The sequence below is a fragment of the Erinaceus europaeus genome, chromosome 7, assembly GCF_950295315.1.
Source record: "Erinaceus europaeus chromosome 7, mEriEur2.1, whole genome shotgun sequence".
In the NCBI taxonomy this organism is placed as follows: domain Eukaryota; kingdom Metazoa; phylum Chordata; class Mammalia; order Eulipotyphla; family Erinaceidae; genus Erinaceus; species Erinaceus europaeus.
The window spans coordinates 31,340,985-31,363,177 of NC_080168.1; the positions used below are offsets into that span (position 1 = coordinate 31,340,985).

Genomic DNA, 22,193 nt, shown 5'->3' on the forward strand with positions numbered 1-22,193 from the left:
TTAAGAAAATACTAGTTGGCAACTTGGCTATATTTTGTATTTCTAAGAAACTCTTCTACTCATTTGTGAACATAATCTGTAATCTTTAAAACAAATAGCTATATGGATCATTTTGCTCTCGAATGTCAAGATTAAATACAGGGGGTTTCTTTTTCACAAAGATGTTTCTGTTTTTGCTTTGTCTGTTTTAGACATTAACAAAACCAAAGGTGTTCCACCCTTGATGACATTTCTGAAAATAATACTGGTTTATGGTGGGTGGTGCAGGGGGACTAAACCTGGGACAGAGCCTCAGGCATGAGAGTCTGTTTGCATAACTGTTATGCTATCACCCCTGCCCCTAGTGTACCATTTCTATGGCAAAATTGTTAAAGGTGGTTTCAGGTGAGTCTGTTGATGGTGTTCTCAAAATTTACAATTGCATTATAAAGCAAAAAATTATTTTCTCTGACTTTTTTTTTTCTATTCAGACTCATTCATAGATTAAGAGGAAAAATCCCAAACTAGATTAACTAGAAGTCACACTGCCCAGACCAAATTCTAAGCTCCTAGGACTTCATTTGAATTAAGGCAGATTATAGATACATGTGATTGGCAATTGCAACTGAACTTGTGATTGGGAGTTTGGACTGCAGGAAGAGTAGAAAAGTCAGATAGCTAAATCTTCCCCTTAAACAGTTTGCTGAGTGGCTGACAGGAGGTGCTTTTCCTATAGAATAGAGATTGGGAAGAGAAGTTGGTAGGGATTTGGAGTTAAGTCAGTAATTAAATAATGGGTTTTCAAACAAGAAAAGGTCAGAACAGGTGGGGAGACATCTAAGGTGTTTTTTTTTTTTTTTATTTCCCATTTTACTTTTTCAGACTAAGACACCTAATGATTTAATCCAATATTCTAACTAGTTAATGGCATAAGAACTTCCTGTCTCCCAACTTTTTTTTTTTTTTTTTTTTTTTGCCAGAGCACTACTCAGCTCTGGTTTATGGTGGTGCTGGGGATTGAACCTGGGACTTTAGAGCCTCAGGCATGAGAGTCTCTGCATAACCATCATGCTATCTACCCCAACTTCCTGTTTAATCCCAGCAGGTTTTAGGAGAGGAAAATCTTGCATATTTTCCTTAAAGGGACACTTTTAGAAAGTATGTATGTCTGGACAGTAACTTTAGTCACTAGTAATCATAAGACACTTTATTTGCATGTTTGTTTTTAAAAATATTTACTTTTAATGAGATACAGAGAGAAACATACATAGAGATAAAGAGACCACTGCTCAGCTCTGATTTATGATGGTTCTAGGGATTGAATTTTGGACCTTAGGGCCTCAGGCATGAAAGTCTTTTGCCTGACTAGTATGCTATCTCCTCAACCCAGGACATACCTACTTTAATGAGTAGATCTCTGTAAAATTTAGGTTTTTTAGGATAGGACCAAGTAATCATTAACTGCCATCCAACTCAGAATCCTCGAATGTTATGTAAAAGCTGGGGTTAAATTCTGCAGAGAGCTTCCTTTATTTTGAAGGAAGCATTGTGAGCAATATACCATCCACACACATGAGAGTTCTTTTTTTTTTTTTAAAAAAAAAGATTTTATTTATTATTATTTTATTCCCTTTTGTTGCCCTTGTTTTATTGTTGTAGTTATTGATGTAGTTGTTGTTGGATAGGACAGAGAGAAATGAGAGAGGAGGGGAAGACAGAGAGGAGGAGAGAAACATAGACACCTGCAGACCTGCTTCACTGCCTATGAAGCGACTCCCCTCCAGGTGGAGCCGGGGGCTCGAACCGGGATTCTTATCGCCAGTTCTTGTGCTTTGTGCCAAGTGTGCTTAACCCGCTGCGCTACCACCCAACTCCCACATGAGAGTTCTTGGGTGGGCTCTGAATGGGAGGTTAGAGTTTAAACATACTATGCTTAAGAGTGAAAAATGTTGGTTGATACATCATTGTTACTGTTTTTTATTCATCACAAAATATGTATAATCCATGGTAGTCATTTGTTTTAGTTACATAAATTACTGCCAACTTTGAAAAGATAAAAAAGAAGGAACTTTTTCAGTGATATAGGATAATGAAAGTTCTATTACTAATTCAAACTTAGGGCATAAAAATGTAACCTTTGGGAGTCAGGCCGTGGTGCAGTGGGTTGAGCGCATGTGGTGGGAAGCACAGGGACCAGCGTGAGGATCCGGTTGGAGCCCCTGGCTCCCCACCTGCAGGGGAGTCACTTCACAAACGGTGAAGCAGGTCTTTGGGTGTCTTTCTCTCCCCCTTCTGTCTTCCCCTCCTCTCTCCATTTCTCTCTGTCCTAACAACGACATCATCAACAACAACAATAATAACTACAACAATAAAAAAACAAGGGCAACAAAAGGGAAAATAAATAAATATTAAAAAATAAAATAAATATTAAAAATGAAACTTTTGCTTCTTCGAGTTCTTGTTAAACAGAATTTTCACTACATTGTTAGAAAAGTTTTCACTCTATACTCCCAGAGGGTTAAAGAATAGGAAAGCTATCGGGGGAGAGGAAGGGATACGGAGTTCTGGTGGTGGGAATTATGTGGAATTGTACCCCCCTTATCCTATTGTTTTGTCAGTGTTTCCTTTTAATAAATAAAGTTAAAAAAGAAAAGTTTTCGCAGCTCTTACCATTTAGCATCTCTTTTTTTTTTTTTAAAGATTTTATTTATTTATTGATGAGAAAGATAGGAGGAGAGAAAGAACCAGACATCACTCTGGTCCATGTGCTGCCAGGGCTTGAACTCAGGACCTCACGCTTGAGAGTCCAGCGCTTTATCCACTGCGCCACCTCCCAGACCACACCATTTAGCATCTCTTACCAGCGGATTCAGAACATTTCAGTAACTTTAAAAGACTCCATTCTTTTTTTTTCCCATAGCAACTTCTATTAAATTTTATTTCTGTCCATTGGTGACTGGACAGGAACGAGCCACCTCCAGTAGCATTTCTGGCTCCTGCTAGAAAACAAACAAAAAACAAAGATATGCTAAGGTGGAGGGAGGAATATATATGGGGTTTACTGGTAATTTCTCCCCAAGCTTGAGACAGAGAAATTGAGACAAGGGGTAGATAGAGAGAGGGAGAGACAGAGACACCTGCAGCTCTGCTTCGCCACTCGTGAAATGTCATCCCCCCCTGCAGGTGGGGACCAGGGGTCTTGAACCTGTGTCCTTGTGCACTGTAATGTGAGCGCTCAACCAGGTGCACCATCGCTTGGTTTCTCAAGCTGAGCTTCTATTTAGAATTCTGGTTAACTCTAAAAAAAAAAAAAAATTATTTAAAGAGCTATGTGGAATTTGGTGTTTACAGATGCAGAAATTAGGAGTAGCTTCTTTGAGGGACTGAGCAAATTTAGAGAAATTAAAACATAGCAGGGTGCATGACAGAACAATTTTTAGATTAAGGAGGCGAGGCTTTAGAAAGAAGATAAAAGGAAGTTGAGTTGATTGATAAATGTGTTGAATTTGAGTAGATTCTTTGCTTAAAACTAGTCTGGGATTTCTGTCACATACAGGAACCCTAACCAATACTCATTAAAAAAAAGTTTTTTCTACACAGTGAGTCAGATTACTTATACACATCCCCCAAAACATGTAGCATTATAGAAATATTACACATTCTGCTGAAGCATTGCAAGTTGAAGTACATGGAGTTTCCTTGATGTCTAAACTATTCCTCGCTTGATAGGGAAATAAACTTGAAATGATATCTATTGATAATCAGATTAATTGGCTAATATTTTTAAATTTTTATTAAATTCTTAATAGAGACAGAGAGAGTGAAAGAGACCACAGTGCCAAAAGCTCCTTTATTCTGGTGGGGACTTAACTCAAATTGGGAGCACACCTGGCAAAGCAGCCCACTATCCAAGTGAGGGTTTGTTTTTTTTTCTTTTTTGGTTTGGTTTGGTTTGGTTTGGTTCTTTAAAAAATGCATCAGGGGTCAGGCGGTAGCGCAGCAGGTTAAGCACAGGTGGCGCGAAGCACAAGGACAGGCGTAAGGATCCAGGTTTGAGCCTCTGGCTCCCCACCTGCAGGAGGGGTCGCTTTACAAATGGTGAAGCAGGTCTGCAAGTGTCTCTTTCTCTCCCCGTCTTCCCCTCCTGTCTCCATTTCTCTGTGTTCTATCCAACAACGGCATTAATAACAACAACAATAATAATAACCACAACAACGATAAAACAACAAAGGCAACAAAAGGGGGGAGCCCTCCAGGAGCAGTGGATTCGTGGTGCAGGAACCTAGCCCCAGCAATAACTCTGGAGACAAAAAAAAAATGTTTCTAGCTTTGAATCATGTGAAATTAGAAATATTTGAAGAAGAAGTTGAAATACAAATCAAGAAAGAATTTGGTACTTGGTAATAGATCCTGGGGTGAAAAATGAAAACCAGCTGGTCTCTCTCCACCTGCTTGCACCTAGCTGGGTGTGGAGAATGATAAGGCAAGTTCACAAGTTACCAGGCTGATAAGCTGTAAATGTTGGAGAGAGGTACAAAGTTCCTGGGCTTACACAGACAGCATTGTAGCTAACTCGTAACTCACACAGAACTTAAACTTTAAAAAAACTTGGGGGGGGGCAGGCAGTGGCACACCTAGTTGAGTGCTCACATTACAGTGTGCAGGGACCCAGGTTCAAGCCCCTGATCCCCACCTGCAGAGGGAAAGCTTCAGGGCTGCAGGTGTCTCTCTGTCTCTCTCCCTCTCTATCTCCCTTTCACCCTCGTTTTATGGCTATTTCTATCCAATAAATAAAGGTAATAAGGTTTGAAAAAAAAAAGGGGGGGGGGGACCAGGTGGTGAGGCATTAGCCAGCACCTAGCCCCAGCAATAACACTGGTGGCAATTAAAAACAAGAAAATAAGATATAATGAGGACCTAGTGGGGGAAACTGGGAAATGTTATGCATGTACAAACTATTGTATTTACTGTCGACTGTAAACCATTAATCCCCCAATTAGGAAATTAAAATATAATAATAATATAAAACAGCCGACTATTGGGAAGCAAAAAGAAAGGAAAAAATGAAAAGAAGATATAATACAAATGCATAGTATTCACAGGCTGTACAATGTCATTACTAATTCCAAAGTAAACTTAGAGAAAATTCAGTGTTTTTTTGCTGGGATTTATCCTTTATTCTCATGCTCCACCACTGTTGTTTACATCTGGCCACCAGCTGGTGTTTATATTGGCCACCTGACCCCTGAAGGCTTTCCTTCCAGGCCTTTTTTTTTTCCCCCTAGTTTCCTTACCACGGAAGCAAATGCCAAAATAACCCACTTGTGCCAGCCTGGGAGGGTGTCAGCTGCTACCCTACTGAGTACCCCTGCCCCATTTTTCCTGTGACCTTCCTGCTTTGGGAAATGATTCCCTCTGTTGCAGGCTTCTGCCGGAAATGGTTTAATAGGGCCCAAACTCTTGGTTTCCAAATCTTTGCCCTGAGCTGGCCCTCTTTTCACATCAGAATAGACCTCTGCCATGAGAGGTCGAACTTGAATCTCCCCTACCTGGGATGCTCTTTGTCTCTGATCTAAGTGTGTCTGATTCTCTCTTGTCATTCTTGCCTCAGTTTATCCTTTTGACAGCACCAGGGCATGGTCAAAGAGTGATTTCACTGCTCCTGGAGGATGCTTTTTTCCCTCAGAGAAGCAGGGAGGCACTGCCACACTGGCGTTCCCCATGTTCTAGCGCCTCCTCCCATGTGATGCCAAGACCTGAACTCTGGCCACCGACAAGGCACACATCCTCCCTGGTGAAACTCTTGAATCCTCTTGTATCAGTCTAAGTATCACTGCTCAGGTAGGCCTCTGCTCACTCTAAGGAAGCTACTTGGCCACTTTCCACAACCCTAATTTAGGATTAAATTCTTTGTTTCAATATTATTATTTATTTATTTTTATTACTGGATAGAGACAGAGAGAAATTTAGAGGGGAGAGGAGGAGAGACATCTGCAGTCCTGCTTCATCACTCAAAAAGTTTTCCTCCTGCACATGAGGACCAAGGGCTCTAACCCCGGTCCTTGCAAACTAATGTGTGTGCTTAACCTGGTGCATCACCGCTTGGCCCCACCACAACCCTAATTTAATTACCACTGCATTTGTCATTGGCCTAGGTTTGTTTGGGTTTGTTTGTATTACTTAATCTATTTCTTGCCCTTTTATAGAATGTTAATAGTATTTGAAGATAGCATAATGGTTATGCAAAGAGACTTTCATGTCTGAAGCTCCCAGGTTTAATCCCCTACCACCCTCCCTACCACCACATGCTAGAGTTAAGCAATGCTCTGGGAAGGAAGGAAGGAAGGAAGGAAGGGAAGGGAAGGGAAGGGAAGGGAAGGGAAGGGAAGGGAAGGGAAGGGAAGGGAAGGGAAGGGAAGGGAAGGGAAGGGAAGGGAAGGGAAGGGAAGGGAAGGGAAGGGAAGGGAAGGGAAGGGAAGGGAAGGGAAGGGAAGGGAAGGGAAGGGAAGGGAAGGGAAGGGAAGGGAAGGGAAGGGAAGGGGGAACAGAGGAAGGGCAAGCAAGCTAATAGAATGTTAGTAGGATCATTGTCATATTTATAACTGTCCTGAGTTTTGTTTCTCTTTCTTTTTTTGCCACCAGGATTATCACTGGGGCTCAGTGCCAGCACTGTGAATTCACTGCTCCCAATATCCCATTTTTTTCCCTCCCCCCCCTTTCTGTTTTATTTAATAAGACAAATTGAGAGAGGGAAAGAGAGTCTTCACTGCTCACAAAGCCTCATCCCTGCAGGCGGGGAACAGGGGATCAAACCTGGGTTCTAGCACATGACAGTGTGTGCACTTAACGGGGAAAACCACCACCCAGCCCCCTGCTGTGAGTTTCTATAAAGTGTTTGGGACACAGTATGTGCCTGAGTCAATGTTGGATAGCTGTTGACAGAAAATGCTTGCTTTGAGCTGTTACAACTTTCAAAATTTTGCCATAATTCCTGATATTTGATGTGTTCTCCACATGAAGTCTCTTAGTGCCTTTACTTATTTTTATTATTATTACCCTTTTAGATAGAGAGAGAGAAGAAAAAAAGGGTGAAAGAGACCACGGAACAAAAACTTCCTTCAGTGCAGCAGGGGCGGGGCTCAAACCTAGGCCACCCACAGCATTATCCCCCCCAAGCTATTTCACCAGCCCTTCTCTGGGTTTTTATGAGATGTTCTTTTTTTTTTTCCTTCCCTTTTTGTTTAGTATTTACTGTTATTCCTTTGGGACTTGGGTAGCAGGAGGAAAACTGTGTTCTCATCGCTCCTTTGACAGGTTGAGATACCTCAGTACGACTGAGGCCCAGGTGAATTAGGACAAAGGGAAGGTACGTGGTGGTTTTCCCAGAGTGCACACCTGAACTCTATATACTATTATAATGCCTGCCTAATACTCCAATTTTAAAATCGCATGACTTTTTTTCTTTAAATTTATTTAGGTTGATTGAAAAGTAAAGAGTAAGTTAGAGTATCTGAAATCATTCAGAGTTGGTGTATACAATGTCTTCTTGGGCATGCCTTGTGGATCAGTGATTGAGCGGAATTGGGACATGAAAGAGACTTCAAGGAGGATAAGTGATAGTAAAGCTAGGTCAGCTAGGAAGCTGCTAGGGTAGTCTGAGGGCGATACAGTGTAGATCAAGATAGTGATCATCAAAATGAAGAGGACAGGAGTGAGAAAAATAGTTGAGTCGTCTGGCACTGGTGCTGATGTGTTGCTTTGTGATAAAGTTTAGGACTGGGACTCTCAGTTAAGTGGATTGGGGTGAGGGCTGTATTGAATGGATTGGTGTGTGTCATGAAAGTCTTTCCTAGGAGTTTCACATTTAGTAGAGGTGAAACAGACAGCCAACAGTTTGACTTTGTGGTTCAGCCATGTCACTTCCTGTCTCTAGAGGTCAGAGTATATATTAATGAATAACTCAAGACACAAGTGTTGAACTCCCTTCGTTCTCACTTTCAGTAATTAAAAAAATTAATTTTGATAAAGGGTCAATGGCTTATGGTAGTCTTCAACACAGACCCAGCCTCTCACCTCCCATTGATTGGGTCTAGGAGATACACCAGGACCCCCCAGTGTCCCTACAGCCTGTCTCTGTCTTCTTCCCCAGAGTCCTTTGCTTTGATCAAGTACACCACACCCAGCCAAGTTTCACCTGTGTCCTCCCTGCCTGTCCTTTATTAAGTTCCACCTATGAGATCATTTGGTATTGATCTTTCTCTGTCTTGTGTCAACATAATGTGTTCAGTAACAAAAATTTTAAAGCATTTTTTTTCTTAGAAAATCTTTTAAAACCATTTTATCTTGAAGCCTTAATATTTGATCAAATATTGGCTTTTGATTTAGAATTGAATTTTAACTTCCTAAACATGTTAGCCAACTTTTATTTATTTATTTTCTATAATGTACCAGGTTTCTTCGTTGAAAGGTTAGAAATGCTTGCATTTTAGTTCAGGTAAACAATTATGGGAGACTTTTTCAAAGATGTTAAACTTTTATTTGAATTAAAGCTAATTTTATAATGACCAAAAAAAAGTTAAAAATATTAACTGAAATGGCCAGGGAAATCCAGTTTAGGAAAGGTAACATACTGTGCATAATAAAAACCACATAATATAAACCTTGTGCATTGTAACGTGTGCTCAGCCAGGTACGACGCCACCACCCGGATATACTTTTCTTTTCTTTTTTTTAATTTTTTCATTGGGGAATTAATTTTTTACATTCAACAGTAAATACAATAGTTTGTGCATGCATAACCTTCCCCAGTTTCCCATATAACAATACAACCCCCACTAGGTCCTCTGTCATCCTTCTTGGACCTGTATTCTCCCCACCCACCCACCCCTGAGTCTTTTACTTTGGTGCGATACGCCAATCGGATATACTTTTCTTTGCAGCTTGTCAACTTTTCTTTTAGAACATGTTGGAGAAATAAGCACGCACTTTTAAAAGGAGTTGTTAAACTGCATCTTTTATTTCATACAGATGCATTCAGTTTATTTCTTCCTTTATTTCTGAATTTCAAATGACTAATTCACATAATTGTTTTCAGTACTGATTTCTTCCTCATATCCTCTCTGCTTTTTTCTATTCCTTATTCTAATGAAGCACCAGGGTCTCACATAGGCATGATATACATAATAAATACCTCTGCTGTTTATTAGGGAGGTTCAGTTCCCTCTGGAAACTTTATAAAACTTGGTCATAGGTGTCAGCTCACTCCCAGAGGACCAGGCACTGTAAGTTCTCCTGTACCTGTGTATCAGACTTGCTCCTACAGAGCCTTCAGTGTGCTTCCTCCTTTATCCCTCTCAGCACGTAGGAGAATGTAGCTTCCTTTACATTCCCTTCTTGTACAGGACAGGCCAACAACAGGCAGGAACTTTTAGAGAATTTGTCAGTCAAGGTATCTCTGTGTTTACCAGCTCTTTCCCCCAGTTAGAATTAAAGTCTTTAAAGTCAGAGAAGAATTTCTTTACTTTTTTATCCTGCACAGTAATTCGTGTACTGCTTATTGTAACCAAAGTATTTTGAAGTGTCAGATCCTATGCAGAACTTGCACCGTTTCCCTCGAAGACTACTAGCCTATGAAGAAGAGTTGAGTGATGAACGCACAAAAAGCAAGTTTTGACTTTCTACATTAATAACAAGTTATAATAAGACATTACTTAAGAATAGGTACAGGATGGCGAGGGGTTCTCAGACAAGTAGCATGGTATGTGTATAGAATATAAGTACATAGATAATAACCAATGATGGAAATTTTAATTTTTTGGGAAAAGTCAATTTAACTTCATATTGTATCCCAAACTAAGCTACCTATATAAAATGTAATTTTTTTTTTTTTTTGCTTCCAGGGTTATCACTGGGGCTTGGTGCCTGCACCACGAATCCACTGCTCCTGGAGACTAATTTTTCCCTTTTGTTGCCCTTGTTGTTTTATCGTTGTTGTGGTTATTATTACTGTTGTTATTGATGTCATTGTTGTTGGATAAGGCAGAAATGAAGAGAGGAGGGGGAGAGAAAGACAGACACTTGCAGACCTGCTTCACCATCTGTGAAGCGACGACCCCCCGCCCCCCCGCAGGTGGGGAGCCGGGGGCACGAACCTGGATCCTTAGGCCGGTCCTTGTACTTTGTGCCATGTGCACTTAACCCACCCTTATAAAATGTAATTTCTACCCAAGAGTGTGAATAATGAAACTAAAATAACTTAAGATCAGACTTTGTTGAACAGGTCGCAGGTGGTGTTCACTGTGTGAAGCTCTCGTTACCATATTCAGGTTCTAGGCCCTGGGTTCCACCTGCAGGGGGGAGAAGCTTCACAGAGATTGAAACAGGGCTGCAGTTCTCTCTCTCTAACGTCCCTTCTCCCTTCATTTCTCTCTACTAAGTAAATAAATAAGCATAAAATGTTTTTTTAAATAATTTACTAAATAGAATTGTGCAACAATTTACCAGGAAAACAGTTTGTACATTTAATAATATTTTTCTAAATGTTCATCAGTGTCAACAACTGCCCAAAAAGACCAACAAAATTAAAAGATAAAATCTGAGGGAACTGTTACTGCCTGCACGGTGTAGGTAATATTTTGAAATTCAGCTAGTTTATTGAATTCCCAGTTTCCATTTGGATGGTTGGCAAACGATAGCATTCAGTTCACAACTGAACTAAAGGGTCTGTGTTAAAAAGTTGTAGGTCATTTGTGTGCTAAAAGAGACTTCCTAACCTTAATTCAGAGCAGTCAATGGCACTCCATCCCTCACAATCCTCACTTTATCTAGCAATATGCTGTGTCCTTTCTCCGTCTCCTTTTCATTTGCTACGACATCCTCCCTCTTCCTTTTCATAGATCCCCTTCCTCTTTTTGTGCCTTGCTAAATTTAACAGTTTTTTTTTTTCCCTGAATTGTTTCTTTTGTCTGACTTGGGTTTCCTTCCTCTGTGCTTTATTCTGCCAGAGTTGTATCATGCACAGTTGGGGGGCACTCCTTGATGTCCTCAGAACCCCCTACTCTAGGATATGCTTTTCTTTTTTAAAAATTTTTATTAACAGATAGAGAGCCAATCGAGAGGGAAAGGGGAGACAGAGAGGGAGAGAGACAGAGAGACACCTGCAACACTGCTTCACCACTCACAAAGCTGGATTCCCCCTGCAGGTGGGGAGCGGGGGCTCGAACCCGGGTCCTTGTGCATTGTAACATGTGTGCTCAGCCAGGTGTGCCACCACCCAGATATACTTTTCTTTAGAAGTTGTCAAATTGAAGCAGTGTATGAGGTGTTTTTAAAAAGCCTCTTTCTGAGAGAGCTGTTGAAACATAAAGGGACATAAAAAAATGAAAACGCATTTTGGAGTGAAATCTCAAAGTGAAGCCTGGGGCCACAGTGGTGAGGGAGGAGTGACTGCTGTGTGCTGAAGAAGGGATCCTGACACTGATAAACGCTCCCTTGTTGCTTTACAACTTCCATATTATCTCATGATTTTGTGCTACTGTTCCGTGGTTGTATTTTTTCTCTACTTGAATGTATAGTAATCTTGATTTTTTTTAAAACCATTAATGACAATATTTAAAGAGTTTTAAAAGGGGGGGGGGGAACTATTGAGTGAGTAAAATAAGAGAACTCCCAAAACCATACCAGAGTTTGATGTGGAGATGTTAGTTCCGTTTATCTCCACTTAATATGCATTCATGTTGAAGTCTTTTGTGTTTGCTCTGTCAAGATACATTCCCACTGTTCCACCCAGTGTAGTAATTAACAGTGTATGCTCAGAAGAGACCTTCCCGACATGCAAATCGTCCTCGAATATTTTAGCCTCTGGCTTATTCCAGTGTGTGCTGTTTTGAGATGGAGGCGGGGAACACATTGATTATTATCATTCTCAGCTTTTGTTGGTTAGTGGCGTTCATTGTAATACTGGGTATTAGCTGCTCCAGGTGTTTTCAAACTAGCAATTGCTATTTGAGTAAGTAATTGACTTGGTCAGGTGAATCTTGTCTTCACACCAACATTTTTAGGTTTTTCATAGACAAAAGTAACTTAAGTACATCAGACTTCTGTTGAGACTGATCTATAGATAAGTCAGCAGTGAATAAAAAATTTAGATATAACACTGAATTAGAAAAGCCAAATTGATTTTTCTTTTTAATCCCAGCACTGCTTAGCTCTGGTTTATGGTGGTGCGGGGAATTGAACCTGGGTCTTTGGTCTTTTGGTCTTTGTGCTATCTACCCCCTACCCTAAATGCCAGATTTCTGTAGGGTAAAATTTATAAGTTGATTCACTAGTTGAACCATTCTTCTCTTAACCAAGATACCATGCCTCGATTGATACAAACTTAGAGTAGTGAAATTAAGAAATGGAAATTACTACTTTCTGTGGGAGATCTGTTGATTATGATCCTGTGTGATATTATGGTTAATAAAAATCATTATAATGATTACATAGGATAACTTTTCACATCTTTAAGTTTGATTTTCTTTTTTTTCTTTTTTTTTAATTTTTTTTTCTTTCCTCCAGGGTTATTGCTGGGCTTGGTGCCTGCACCATGAATCCACCGCTCCTGGAGGCCATTTTTCCCCCTTTTGTTGCCCTTGTTGTTGTAGCCTCGCTGTGGCTATCATTATTACCATTGTTGATGTCGCTTGTTGTTGGATAAGACAGAGAGAAATGGAGAGAGGAGGGGAAGACAGAGAGGGGGTGAGAAAGATAGACACCTGCAGACCTGCTTTACCGCCTGTGAAGCGACTCCCCTGCAGGTGGGGAGCCGGGGGCTCGAACTGGGATCCTTACGCCGGTCCTTGCCCTTTGCACCACATGCGCTTAACCCACTGCGCCACCGTCCGACCCCCCTAAGTTTGATTTTCTAAAATCATTTGACCCTTTCTACAAATTTTTCTATAGTCAAATAAGGTGCAAAATTTAGCTTTCTGATGATTATCTAATCAAATAATTAGATTTCTTGTGTGTTTCATAACCACACTTAAGAATCAGAGAGAGATTTGTTTGCTGACTTAGAGGTGTAACACATCTGTGGTTTTTGTTTGTTTTAAATAAGAATAGCTGTAATCAGTGGAAACTGTTCAGATCAATTGACAGATTGTATTCCAAATATCGCCTCAATACACAGGAATAAAATCTTATTTCAGAATTGTGAATCAAGAGGATGAAAGTGATGACACATAGTCTCTGTGCCCTAGAATTTTGCTAGGCACTGCACCAAGTTGAATGGAAAGGATTTGTAGTGAAACAAATTGGGCCTATGTTAAAGTTATACTAAAGATTCAAAGGGCCATCACTATAGAAACATTGTATGCGGGTTAATCTTACTTTAAGTATATTTATGTGCCCTTTTACACCCTTCACAAAATGATACACAAGCTCCATGTCAGGTGACACATTTTGCTAATGGAAATAAAGAAAATATTTCATCTTTTAAGGAAATTTTACTGGAAAAGTCACCACATAGAGTATATTTGCATAGGAATTTAAAGTCTCTACTTTTCTAAAGTTTTTATTTCAATTCAAGTTTCTTGGATTTGGTAGATGGGGAAGTAAGGCGATAAGAAATGCAGGGTAGAAAAGGAGAGTAGGATAGGAATTAATTCAGCAGATAACTAGATATTTTTGCTGCCTTCCTTGAAATGTATGTTAGACTGACTTTGTAAGATACATGTTTGTTTCTAGTCATCGGGTTTTGTTTTCTTTTTTAATTATTGAGTAAAATACTTTCTGAAATTATTTTCAGGTGTCTGGGTATTACAGGATTCATTAGGGAAGAAATTGTAAAATTCTCTATTGACTATGGTTTCTCTGAAGATTTTAAATTAGTTTAGCTTGTGATTCTGTTCATAAGCTGATACACTTCATTCTTCTTTCATAGTTTTCTAAAAATGTGGTGAGACTTAATTGCTCACTTCTGCTCATTTGCCGGCCCCATTTCCATTAATAACTCCTAATTTCCCTTTATATAATACAGTCCTGACTTTAACTCCAGAGAGTGATAATATATCAAAACATAGATGGTGTAACTCTCCAAGTTCAACTAGATAACTGTTCATTTTCCACATTGTATTTCAGATGGAGCAGCTGTCAGATGAAGAAGTTGACCATGGTGCTGAGGAAGACAGTGACAAGGAAGATCAGGACCTGGACAAAATGTTTGGAGCCTGGCTAGGGGAGCTAGACAAACTCACTCAGGTTAGAAGTAGTGCTAAAGAACTGGGTGAGGTATGTGGTGTATAAAGAAACAACACAGCACAAGGGGACAAAGCCAAACCAAAGCAAATCCTTGGATTTTTCTCTCCAAACAAGTTTCCAGAGAGGGAGTATACTAAGGTTGCTAAAGGCGCTGGGGGGCAGTGACTATGTTGAAGGGATATTGGTAGTTGGTAGTGGGTGTGCTATCAACAAACATTGAAGAAATGTGAAGCTGCAGCCCCTAACACAGCATATTGTAAATCAGTATTAGCCTCAATTTGAGTAAATAAACAAGAAAGAAATGAAGCAAAACTGGAGGACAAGTGAGCCAAAAACGTACTGTGTGAGGGTATGAATACTGGTTATACATATTCCTAGGAAGGGAAAGTGTTCAAAGTATCGCCAGTTTAATTGATAGGACAGAGAGAAATTGGGGGAGGGGGTCCGGCTAGAGGGAGAGAGACAAAGAGACACCTGCAACACTGCTTCACCAGCCCCCATGGAAAAACTTTTCCATTGTGTTTTATTGGATTTTACATTTAAAAAAAAGTATGACCTTAGGTTCAAGCTTCTGGTCCCCCACCTGCAGGGGGAAAGCTTCATGAGTGGTGAAGCAGGGTTGCAGGTATCTCTCTGTCTCTCTCCCCCTTTATCACCCCCTCCCCTCTCAGTTTTTCTCAGTCTCTATTCAATAGCAAATAAATAAAAATATAAATTAAAAAAAAAGAAAGGAAGCACGGCTTTGAATTTTGTAGGAACTGCTGGTGGGGAAGTAAGGTACAGAGCAAGTGGGTGGAAAGATGACTCCCCTGGTAGACTGCACACCAGGGTTCAAGTCCTAGGCACTTTATGGGAACAACATGCCCAGGGGAAACTTCCTGAGCAGAGAAGTGATACTCTGATCTCTCTCCTCTCTCTGCCTCTCTCTTCTCCTTCTCTGCCTGCCCCTGTCTGATACTGAAAGAGAGAAAAGGAGAGTTTACCCAGAGTGGTAGAATCACATGGGTGTGAAAACCACAGCAGTAGCGGCAACAAAAGAATAACTTTATTCTCTAAACCAGTACACTTTTTAGAATCAAAGGGCATGCTCTGACTGTACCATTAAGAAGTGGTGTTCAAATGTTTATCTAAGACAGCTTGAGAGAGATAGACACCAAATGAGAAGTGCTTTATCTCTGGAGACTGCTCTGGTGATCAAGTTTCTCTCCCTTTGTCTGTCTCTGTGTTCCTATCGGAGGAAAATGCTTTCTGAGATTTTTCGTAAGCATCATCACCTTCATTTCCAGTCAGGAGGAATGACATTTGTTGTGAGGAAGAACTTTTGTCTTTTAGAGAGAGTGGGAGGGTGCCCTTCAGGGATTGAACCCAGGACCTAATACATATAAGACGTGTTCTCCTACTGAGCTACCCACGCCCCCCCCCCTTTTCTTGTATTAATTCCTTTTATTATTTCAGTGTAACCCTATTGACTTTTAAAAGTTATCTGACTGGGAGTCAATCAGTAGCGCCGTGGGTTAAGCGCACATGGCACAAAGTACAAGGACTGGTGTAAGAATCCGGTTCGAGCCCCCGGCTCCCCACCCGAAGGGGGGGGGGTCACTTCACAAGTGGTGAAGCAGGTCTGCAGGTGTCTCTCTTTCTCTCCCCCTCTCTCTCCACTTCTCTCCATCCTATCCAACAACAGCAATAACTACAACAACATTAAACAACAAGGGCAACAAAAGGGGGAAAAAAAAGTTCCCAGGAGCAGCGGATTCATAGTGCAGGCACCAAGCCCCAGCAGTAACCCTTAAGGAAAAAAAAAAAAAAAGTTACCTGACTATAGAGATGATGACTAGACTATAGTTCTGTGCTAAGGAGAAAAGGGTAATGGGAAGCAAGTAGAGGAAATAAATAAGGTAGGATGTGTGAATAAAGTAGGAAGGTAAATACGTAAGGACTAACATGTGATTTCCTTTAATGGCCACAGGTTTTATTTTTCATACTTGAATGGGCGCTAAGAAGAAAAAAAGGTAGACACATATCAACCCAGCTGATGTAGGGGGAACTGAACTCCATGCAAACCCACTGTAGACGCCAGTTCTGCTGGCTTGGTGCCTTACATAGTTCAGTCCCGATTCTTTAAATTCTCTGACATAAACACAAGGAGCTACTCAGCAAGAGGACTGGCTATCTTTAGAGAGAAAGTGTTAAAGAGATTAGAGATTAAGGCCATTATGAAATTTGATCCACAGTTAACAAGTTGCTGTTTATTTATTTTTATTTTTATTTTTTATTTTGTCTTTCATGGGGCTTTACCACTCTGAGCTTTCACAGGTAGGTAGGGGGGGGGGGAGAGAAAGATACCATGGCACTGAAGTTTCCTCCAATGGGAGGCTGGGTTGAAACTGGGGTCACATTTATGGCAGAGCAGATGAACTATCCAGGTGAGTGATTTCACTGGCCCAACAAGTTTTCTTTTTAACACTAGAAATTAATTTAAAAAAAAAATTATGTTCTACATTAGTGGCTACAACCTCAATTTCCTGTTTTGTTTTCTTTCTTTTTTTTTCATTAGTTTAGTTTATGTTCAAAATGTTCCCAGTATATTATTATTTTCTTAGCATAAGGGATATTTCTTACTGCTTTCTTGTTGCCCAAGCACCATGAGTATAATTACAGCTTTATTGAAGCTAGCAAGTAGGTTTTCCTTTAACATATCCTTACTTACATTCAGGTTATTGTACAGAAAACATTTGTACCTGTTACCCACTTCTACTGAGAGAAGTATTAGGATTTAAATTGTAACAGCAGAATTCAGTTTGAGGTTAAAGGACAATTTTCTATCATGTGAAGCTTTGAAATGACAGCATGGGATAGTTTTGTATCTTCTTTTTTTATATATATATATAAATAAAATTTTAAAATATTTATTTATTCCCTTTTGTTGCCCTTGTTGTTTTATTGTTGTTGTTATTGATGTCGTTGTTGGATAGGACAGAAAGAAATGGAGGGAGGAGGGGAAGACAGAGAAGGGGAGAGAGAAAGATAGACACCCGCAGACCTGCTTCACCACCCGTGAAGCGACGCCCCTGCAGTTGGGGAGACGGAGGCCCAATCCGGGATCCTTATGCCAGTCTTTGCGCTTCACATCACCTGCGCTTAACCCGCTGCGCTACCACCCGACTCCCGGTTTTGTATCTTATTCATATAACTTTATATAGTGGTGGATACTGTCTGAGTTGATTGTTCTTTATCTTGAAACAGATGAGTTTGGAAAAGAGCATTCTGCACTGCTCTCACAATTCTATTAAACTGCCCAGTATTCTTTTTTTGACTTGAAATTCATTAGAACATTATAGATAGAAATTAAGTTCTAAAGCACTGCCCTATTATAAGTTTGCTTAGTTACTAAATAACTATCGACTTCCTGAGTTTCTCTGTTATAGACATCTTAATTTACCTTATTATGGAGAAAAAAGAAGTTTACTCAAAAAGATGGCGAGATAGCTTCAACATTCCCTGCCCTAAAATGCAGTATAATTCTAGATTTGCTGCAGGCAGGGTTACAGAATACTCCATCAAGATAAAATTGGGAAAAAACAGAAGGTAGTCTATCATTGAGCTTGAGCCAAAAATAAATCTCCTTATAGAAAGATCATTTCTGTTTATTAGCTTACTTACTTATAACATATACCTAATTCATTTTATAATGAATTTCCAAAATAATGTTATCTGTTATGCTACTCTTGATGTATTTGAGAAGGTGTTTACCCTAAGTTAGGAGTTCCACATATATTCAGCATTTATCTAAAACTGAAAAACCATTACCTAGGTGACCTAAAAAACAAGTATCTTTTCTTAATAATGCAATCTTTGATTTTACTAACGGCTATATTATGACAATTCACTTAATCATAAAAGATACCTTCTTTTTTTATATAACTGAAGCCTTAATTCAATATGACTTGCTGAACTTTCTTTTTAAAGAGTTTGGATTCTGACAAGCCCATGGAACCAGTGAAAAGAGCTCCTCTTCGCCAAGAAACAAACATGGCCAATTTTTCTTATCGCTTCTCTATATACAACTTGAATGGTAAGCTGTAATTGGAAATGAAATAAAGACTGTTAAGTTATGTAATGTGGGAGTAATACAGCTACACTTCAGTATAGTATAAACTTGAGTTCTTACCTTGTGCATTTTATTATTCATTAAATTAGTATTCTAGAAAAAGCAAACTGAAGCATACGAAAGTAACTTTCTAATTGAGATGTTAATAATTACATGATAAAGGGCCAGCTATTGCTCCCTAGACAGGCAGACCTGGTCATTTGAGCCACCCAAGTTCAAGCCCCAGGACCAGGTGCTAAAGGAAGCTCCCTTGCTATGGTGTGACTCCCTCTCTCCCTTGCTGTGTGTCCCCCTGTCTAAGGGGGGGAGTGAGAGGGAGGCGGCCTGGGGTGGTGAAATAGTCTATACCCAGACCACACAGCCAGCTTAATTGTATTGTTTTTGTGACATTAAAGTCAAGGGAAATTATGTGGCAGTAACTAGTCAGTCACCTCCTCTGGCATTTATTTAGTAGATTTTACCTCGTCAACTTCATAGTCTTTGGAGTTGCCAATCCGTTCTAAAACTTTTTTTAGGCTCTACATGATTTTTGTGCCACTTTATTATTCATAGCTTGACTAGGACACTGTATTAACAACGTTGGTAAAATGTGCATGACAGATGTCACAACTAGAACAGTAAAAGATTTTTGCTGATTCTTAGTCTTTTAACTCATACTTTTATTTTTGTCTGATTTACAGTAAATATTAAAAGTAGCATATATATATATATATATATGGAGTGGGCTCTGGTGCACCTAGTAGAGTGCACACATTACAGTGCACAGGGGCCCTGGTTCAAGCCCCTGCTCTCCACTGTAGGGAGTCAGCTTCATGAGTGGAGAAGCAGTGCTACAAGTGTCTCTCTTTCTCTCCCTTTCTGTCTCCCTTGTCCCTCTCAATATCTCTGCCTCTATTCAATAAAAAATAAAATTATTTTAAAAAATTCTTTTTGGGGGGAAGTCAAGCGGTAGTGCAGCAGGTTAAGCGCACATGGCGCCAAGCACAAGGACTGGCGTAAGGATCCCAGTTCAAGCCACCAGCTCCCCACCTGCAGGTGAGTTGCTTCACAGGCAGTGAAGCAGGTCTGCAGGTGTCTATCTTTCTCTCCTCCTCTCTGTCTTCCCCTCCTCTCTCCATTTCTCTATGTCCTATCTAACAATGATGACATCAATAACAACAATAATAACTACAACAACAATAAAAAAACAACAAGGGAAACAAAAGGGAAAATAAATATTTAAAATTCTTTTGGGGGGCCGAGTGGTAGTGCAGCAGGTTAAGTGCACATGGCACAAAGTTCAAGGACCGGCATAAGGATCCCGGTTCGAACCTCTGGCTCCCCACCTGCAGTGGGGTCGCTTCACAGGCAGTGAAGCAGGTCTGCAGGTGTCTATCTTTCTCTGCCCCCTGTCTTCCTCTCTTCTCTCTATTTCTCTATGTCCTATCCAACAACAAGGGCAACAAAATGGGAAAAATGACCTCCAGGAGCAGTGGATTGATAGTGCAGGCACCAAGCCCCAGCAATAACCCTGAAGGCAAAATAAAATAAAATAACAAAATAATTCTTTTGGAATTGAAAGCAAACAAAATTAGAAATATTTTGATAGAATGAATTGTTCTTCCTTTCCCCCCCTAGATTCACCTCCAAGTGTATAGTAAGATGTATAACTGACGTATTGTGTGTTCATTGCAGAAGCTTTGAATCAGGGAGAAGCGGTGGACCTGGATGCCCTGATGGCCGATCTTTGCTCTATTGAACAGGAGCTCAACAGTATTGGTGCAGGAAATAGTAAGCGTCAAGTCACAGAAACAAAAGCCGCACAGAAAGTACCTTCCAGCCGACACGCATCAAAACACGGCACCTTGAAAGGATTGTCTTCTTCTTCTAATAAGATAACTAAGCCTTCACATGCCAACTATTCCCTGGATGATATCACAGCACAACTAGAACAGGCCTCCCTGAGCATGGACGAGGCTGCTCAGCAGTCTCTGCTGGAAGCTACCAAGCCTGCAGTAGCTAATCAGCACAGAAGAACAGCATCTGCAGGCACAGTGAGTGATGCCGAAGTTCGCTCTATAAGTAACTCTTCTCGTTCCAGCGTCACTTCTGCAGCCTCCAGCATGGACTCTTTGGAAATTGATAAAGTCATGCGCCCACAGGAACTGGATTTGACACATCAGGGGCAGACGATTACTGAGGTAAATAGATGGAACTTGTTTTTTTTTTTCTGGTATTTTAGTATTAAAGAGGAAATGTTTTTACAACGTAGTATTAAGTCATCCGTTCACTTTTTTTCTACATTTAATGCCTGTCAAAGATATCTCTGAGCTAAGTTTTAAAATAAGACTGCAGAGGAAAAATATTGCCAGGTATGGTAGTGTCACAAAGATTTTCTTTCTTCTTGTGATTATTTGAAGACCTTAAATTAATATAATTTTTTCTCATGATTAAGAAACCTGAAATGTAGTTCATACTTGATGACATCCTCCGAAACTACTATAACCAGTAAGCTGATGATAATTGTTTTTTAACGCTTGCTTTTATAAAACAGCAACTTAAGAAAACAGTTGTGCCCTCTTTGTAATTCTCCAAGATTCTAGTCTTTGGTGTTTATCCATTTGAGTTTCACAAAGCTTGAATCATGTAGTGTTCAGAAAAGTGCAAGCAACGTTGGCCCAGGTCTTTCCCTTGCCACTCAGTACCCGTAGACCGATTAATGGGGTGTTTGTCCACCAATTTCTCATAAGTGGAATGAAGCTTAGCAGCTGGTGGTCCACCTTCTCATAGAGTGGTTCAGAGAAACAAAAGTGATAAAAAACACATGGATAAATACTTAAAACATAATATTTCTTTCTGTATGTAATGAGGTAGTGGGAAGGCATGAATTCATAATAAAGTAAGTAGGATTTTATAAAATGCTGTTTAAGAAGTTGCAGGAAAATGTATAATGTACACCTGTTCTCTTTCCTCCACTGATTTATTTCATTAGATTAATTTCTGCCTGTTAATATCTCTTGATACACTCCCAAGTTCCCAGATGTTTAGTTTTTTTTCCCCCAAGTACTATGGAACATAGATGAAATATGATCATGTTTTAGAAATAAACTTGAGTTTTATTGTTTGTAAAGAAAGCAAGCTACAGCAATCAAAAGGAAAACCTTTTTTTTATTTTTTATTTTTTTTTGTAATTTTTTTCTTATTATCTTTATTTATTTATTGGATAGAGACAGCCAAAAATCAAAATGGAGGGGGGAGATAGAGAGGGAGAGAGAGACAGAGAGACACCTGCAACCCTGCTTCACCACACTGAAGTTTTCCCCCTGCAGGTGGGGACCAAGGGCTTGAACCTGGGACCTTGCACATTGTAACATGTATGCTCAACCAGGTGCGCCACCACCTGGCCCCAAAAGGAAAACCTTTTATTTATTCAAAATGAAGCTTATTTAAGTGATATTTACGCTATATCCTACAGATTTGAAAGCTGATTTCTACTTTATGATACCCGGTAATTATATTTAGTACCAGCTACTTAGTATGTGTCACTTATGTCTTTTGGCTTACTTGTTGGAAAGAGAGCATTTTTATTTTAACGAGGGATGTTTTTCTTGTGAAATGTTATGTGTATGTAAACGTTCTTTTCCAGTCATTATTTTGAATTGGGTCAGGTTGAATGAAGACAGGTTAGAAACAAAACATTGTGCACCTTTCCACTTGTAAAATAAACTCATTGTAAAAAATTGAATGGGGCCAGGCGGTGCCGCACCTGGTTGACTGCACATTACAGTGCATATGGACCCAGGTTCAAGCCCCTGGTCCCCACCTGTGAGGAAAAGCTTCATTTGTGATGAAGCAGGGCTACAGGTGTCTCTTACTATCTCCC

The 22,193-nt window shown here is 40.0% G+C and overlaps 1 protein-coding gene across 6 annotated transcripts in view; it reads left to right on the plus strand.

The window, feature by feature from the left end:
* The window catches only part of RAPH1 (Ras association (RalGDS/AF-6) and pleckstrin homology domains 1), an 85,101-nt gene that overhangs the window by 16,363 nt on the left and 46,545 nt on the right, over positions 1-22,193 (plus strand). For all 6 annotated transcript variants that reach the window (XM_060194073.1, XM_060194077.1, XM_060194078.1 and 3 more), the window contains exons 2-4: positions 14,101-14,220; positions 18,190-18,295; positions 20,006-20,511. In XM_060194073.1, the coding sequence (XP_060050056.1) occupies positions 14,101-14,220; positions 18,190-18,295; positions 20,006-20,511 (732 nt within the window). The remainder of the gene's footprint in view (positions 1-14,100; positions 14,221-18,189; positions 18,296-20,005; positions 20,512-22,193) is intronic.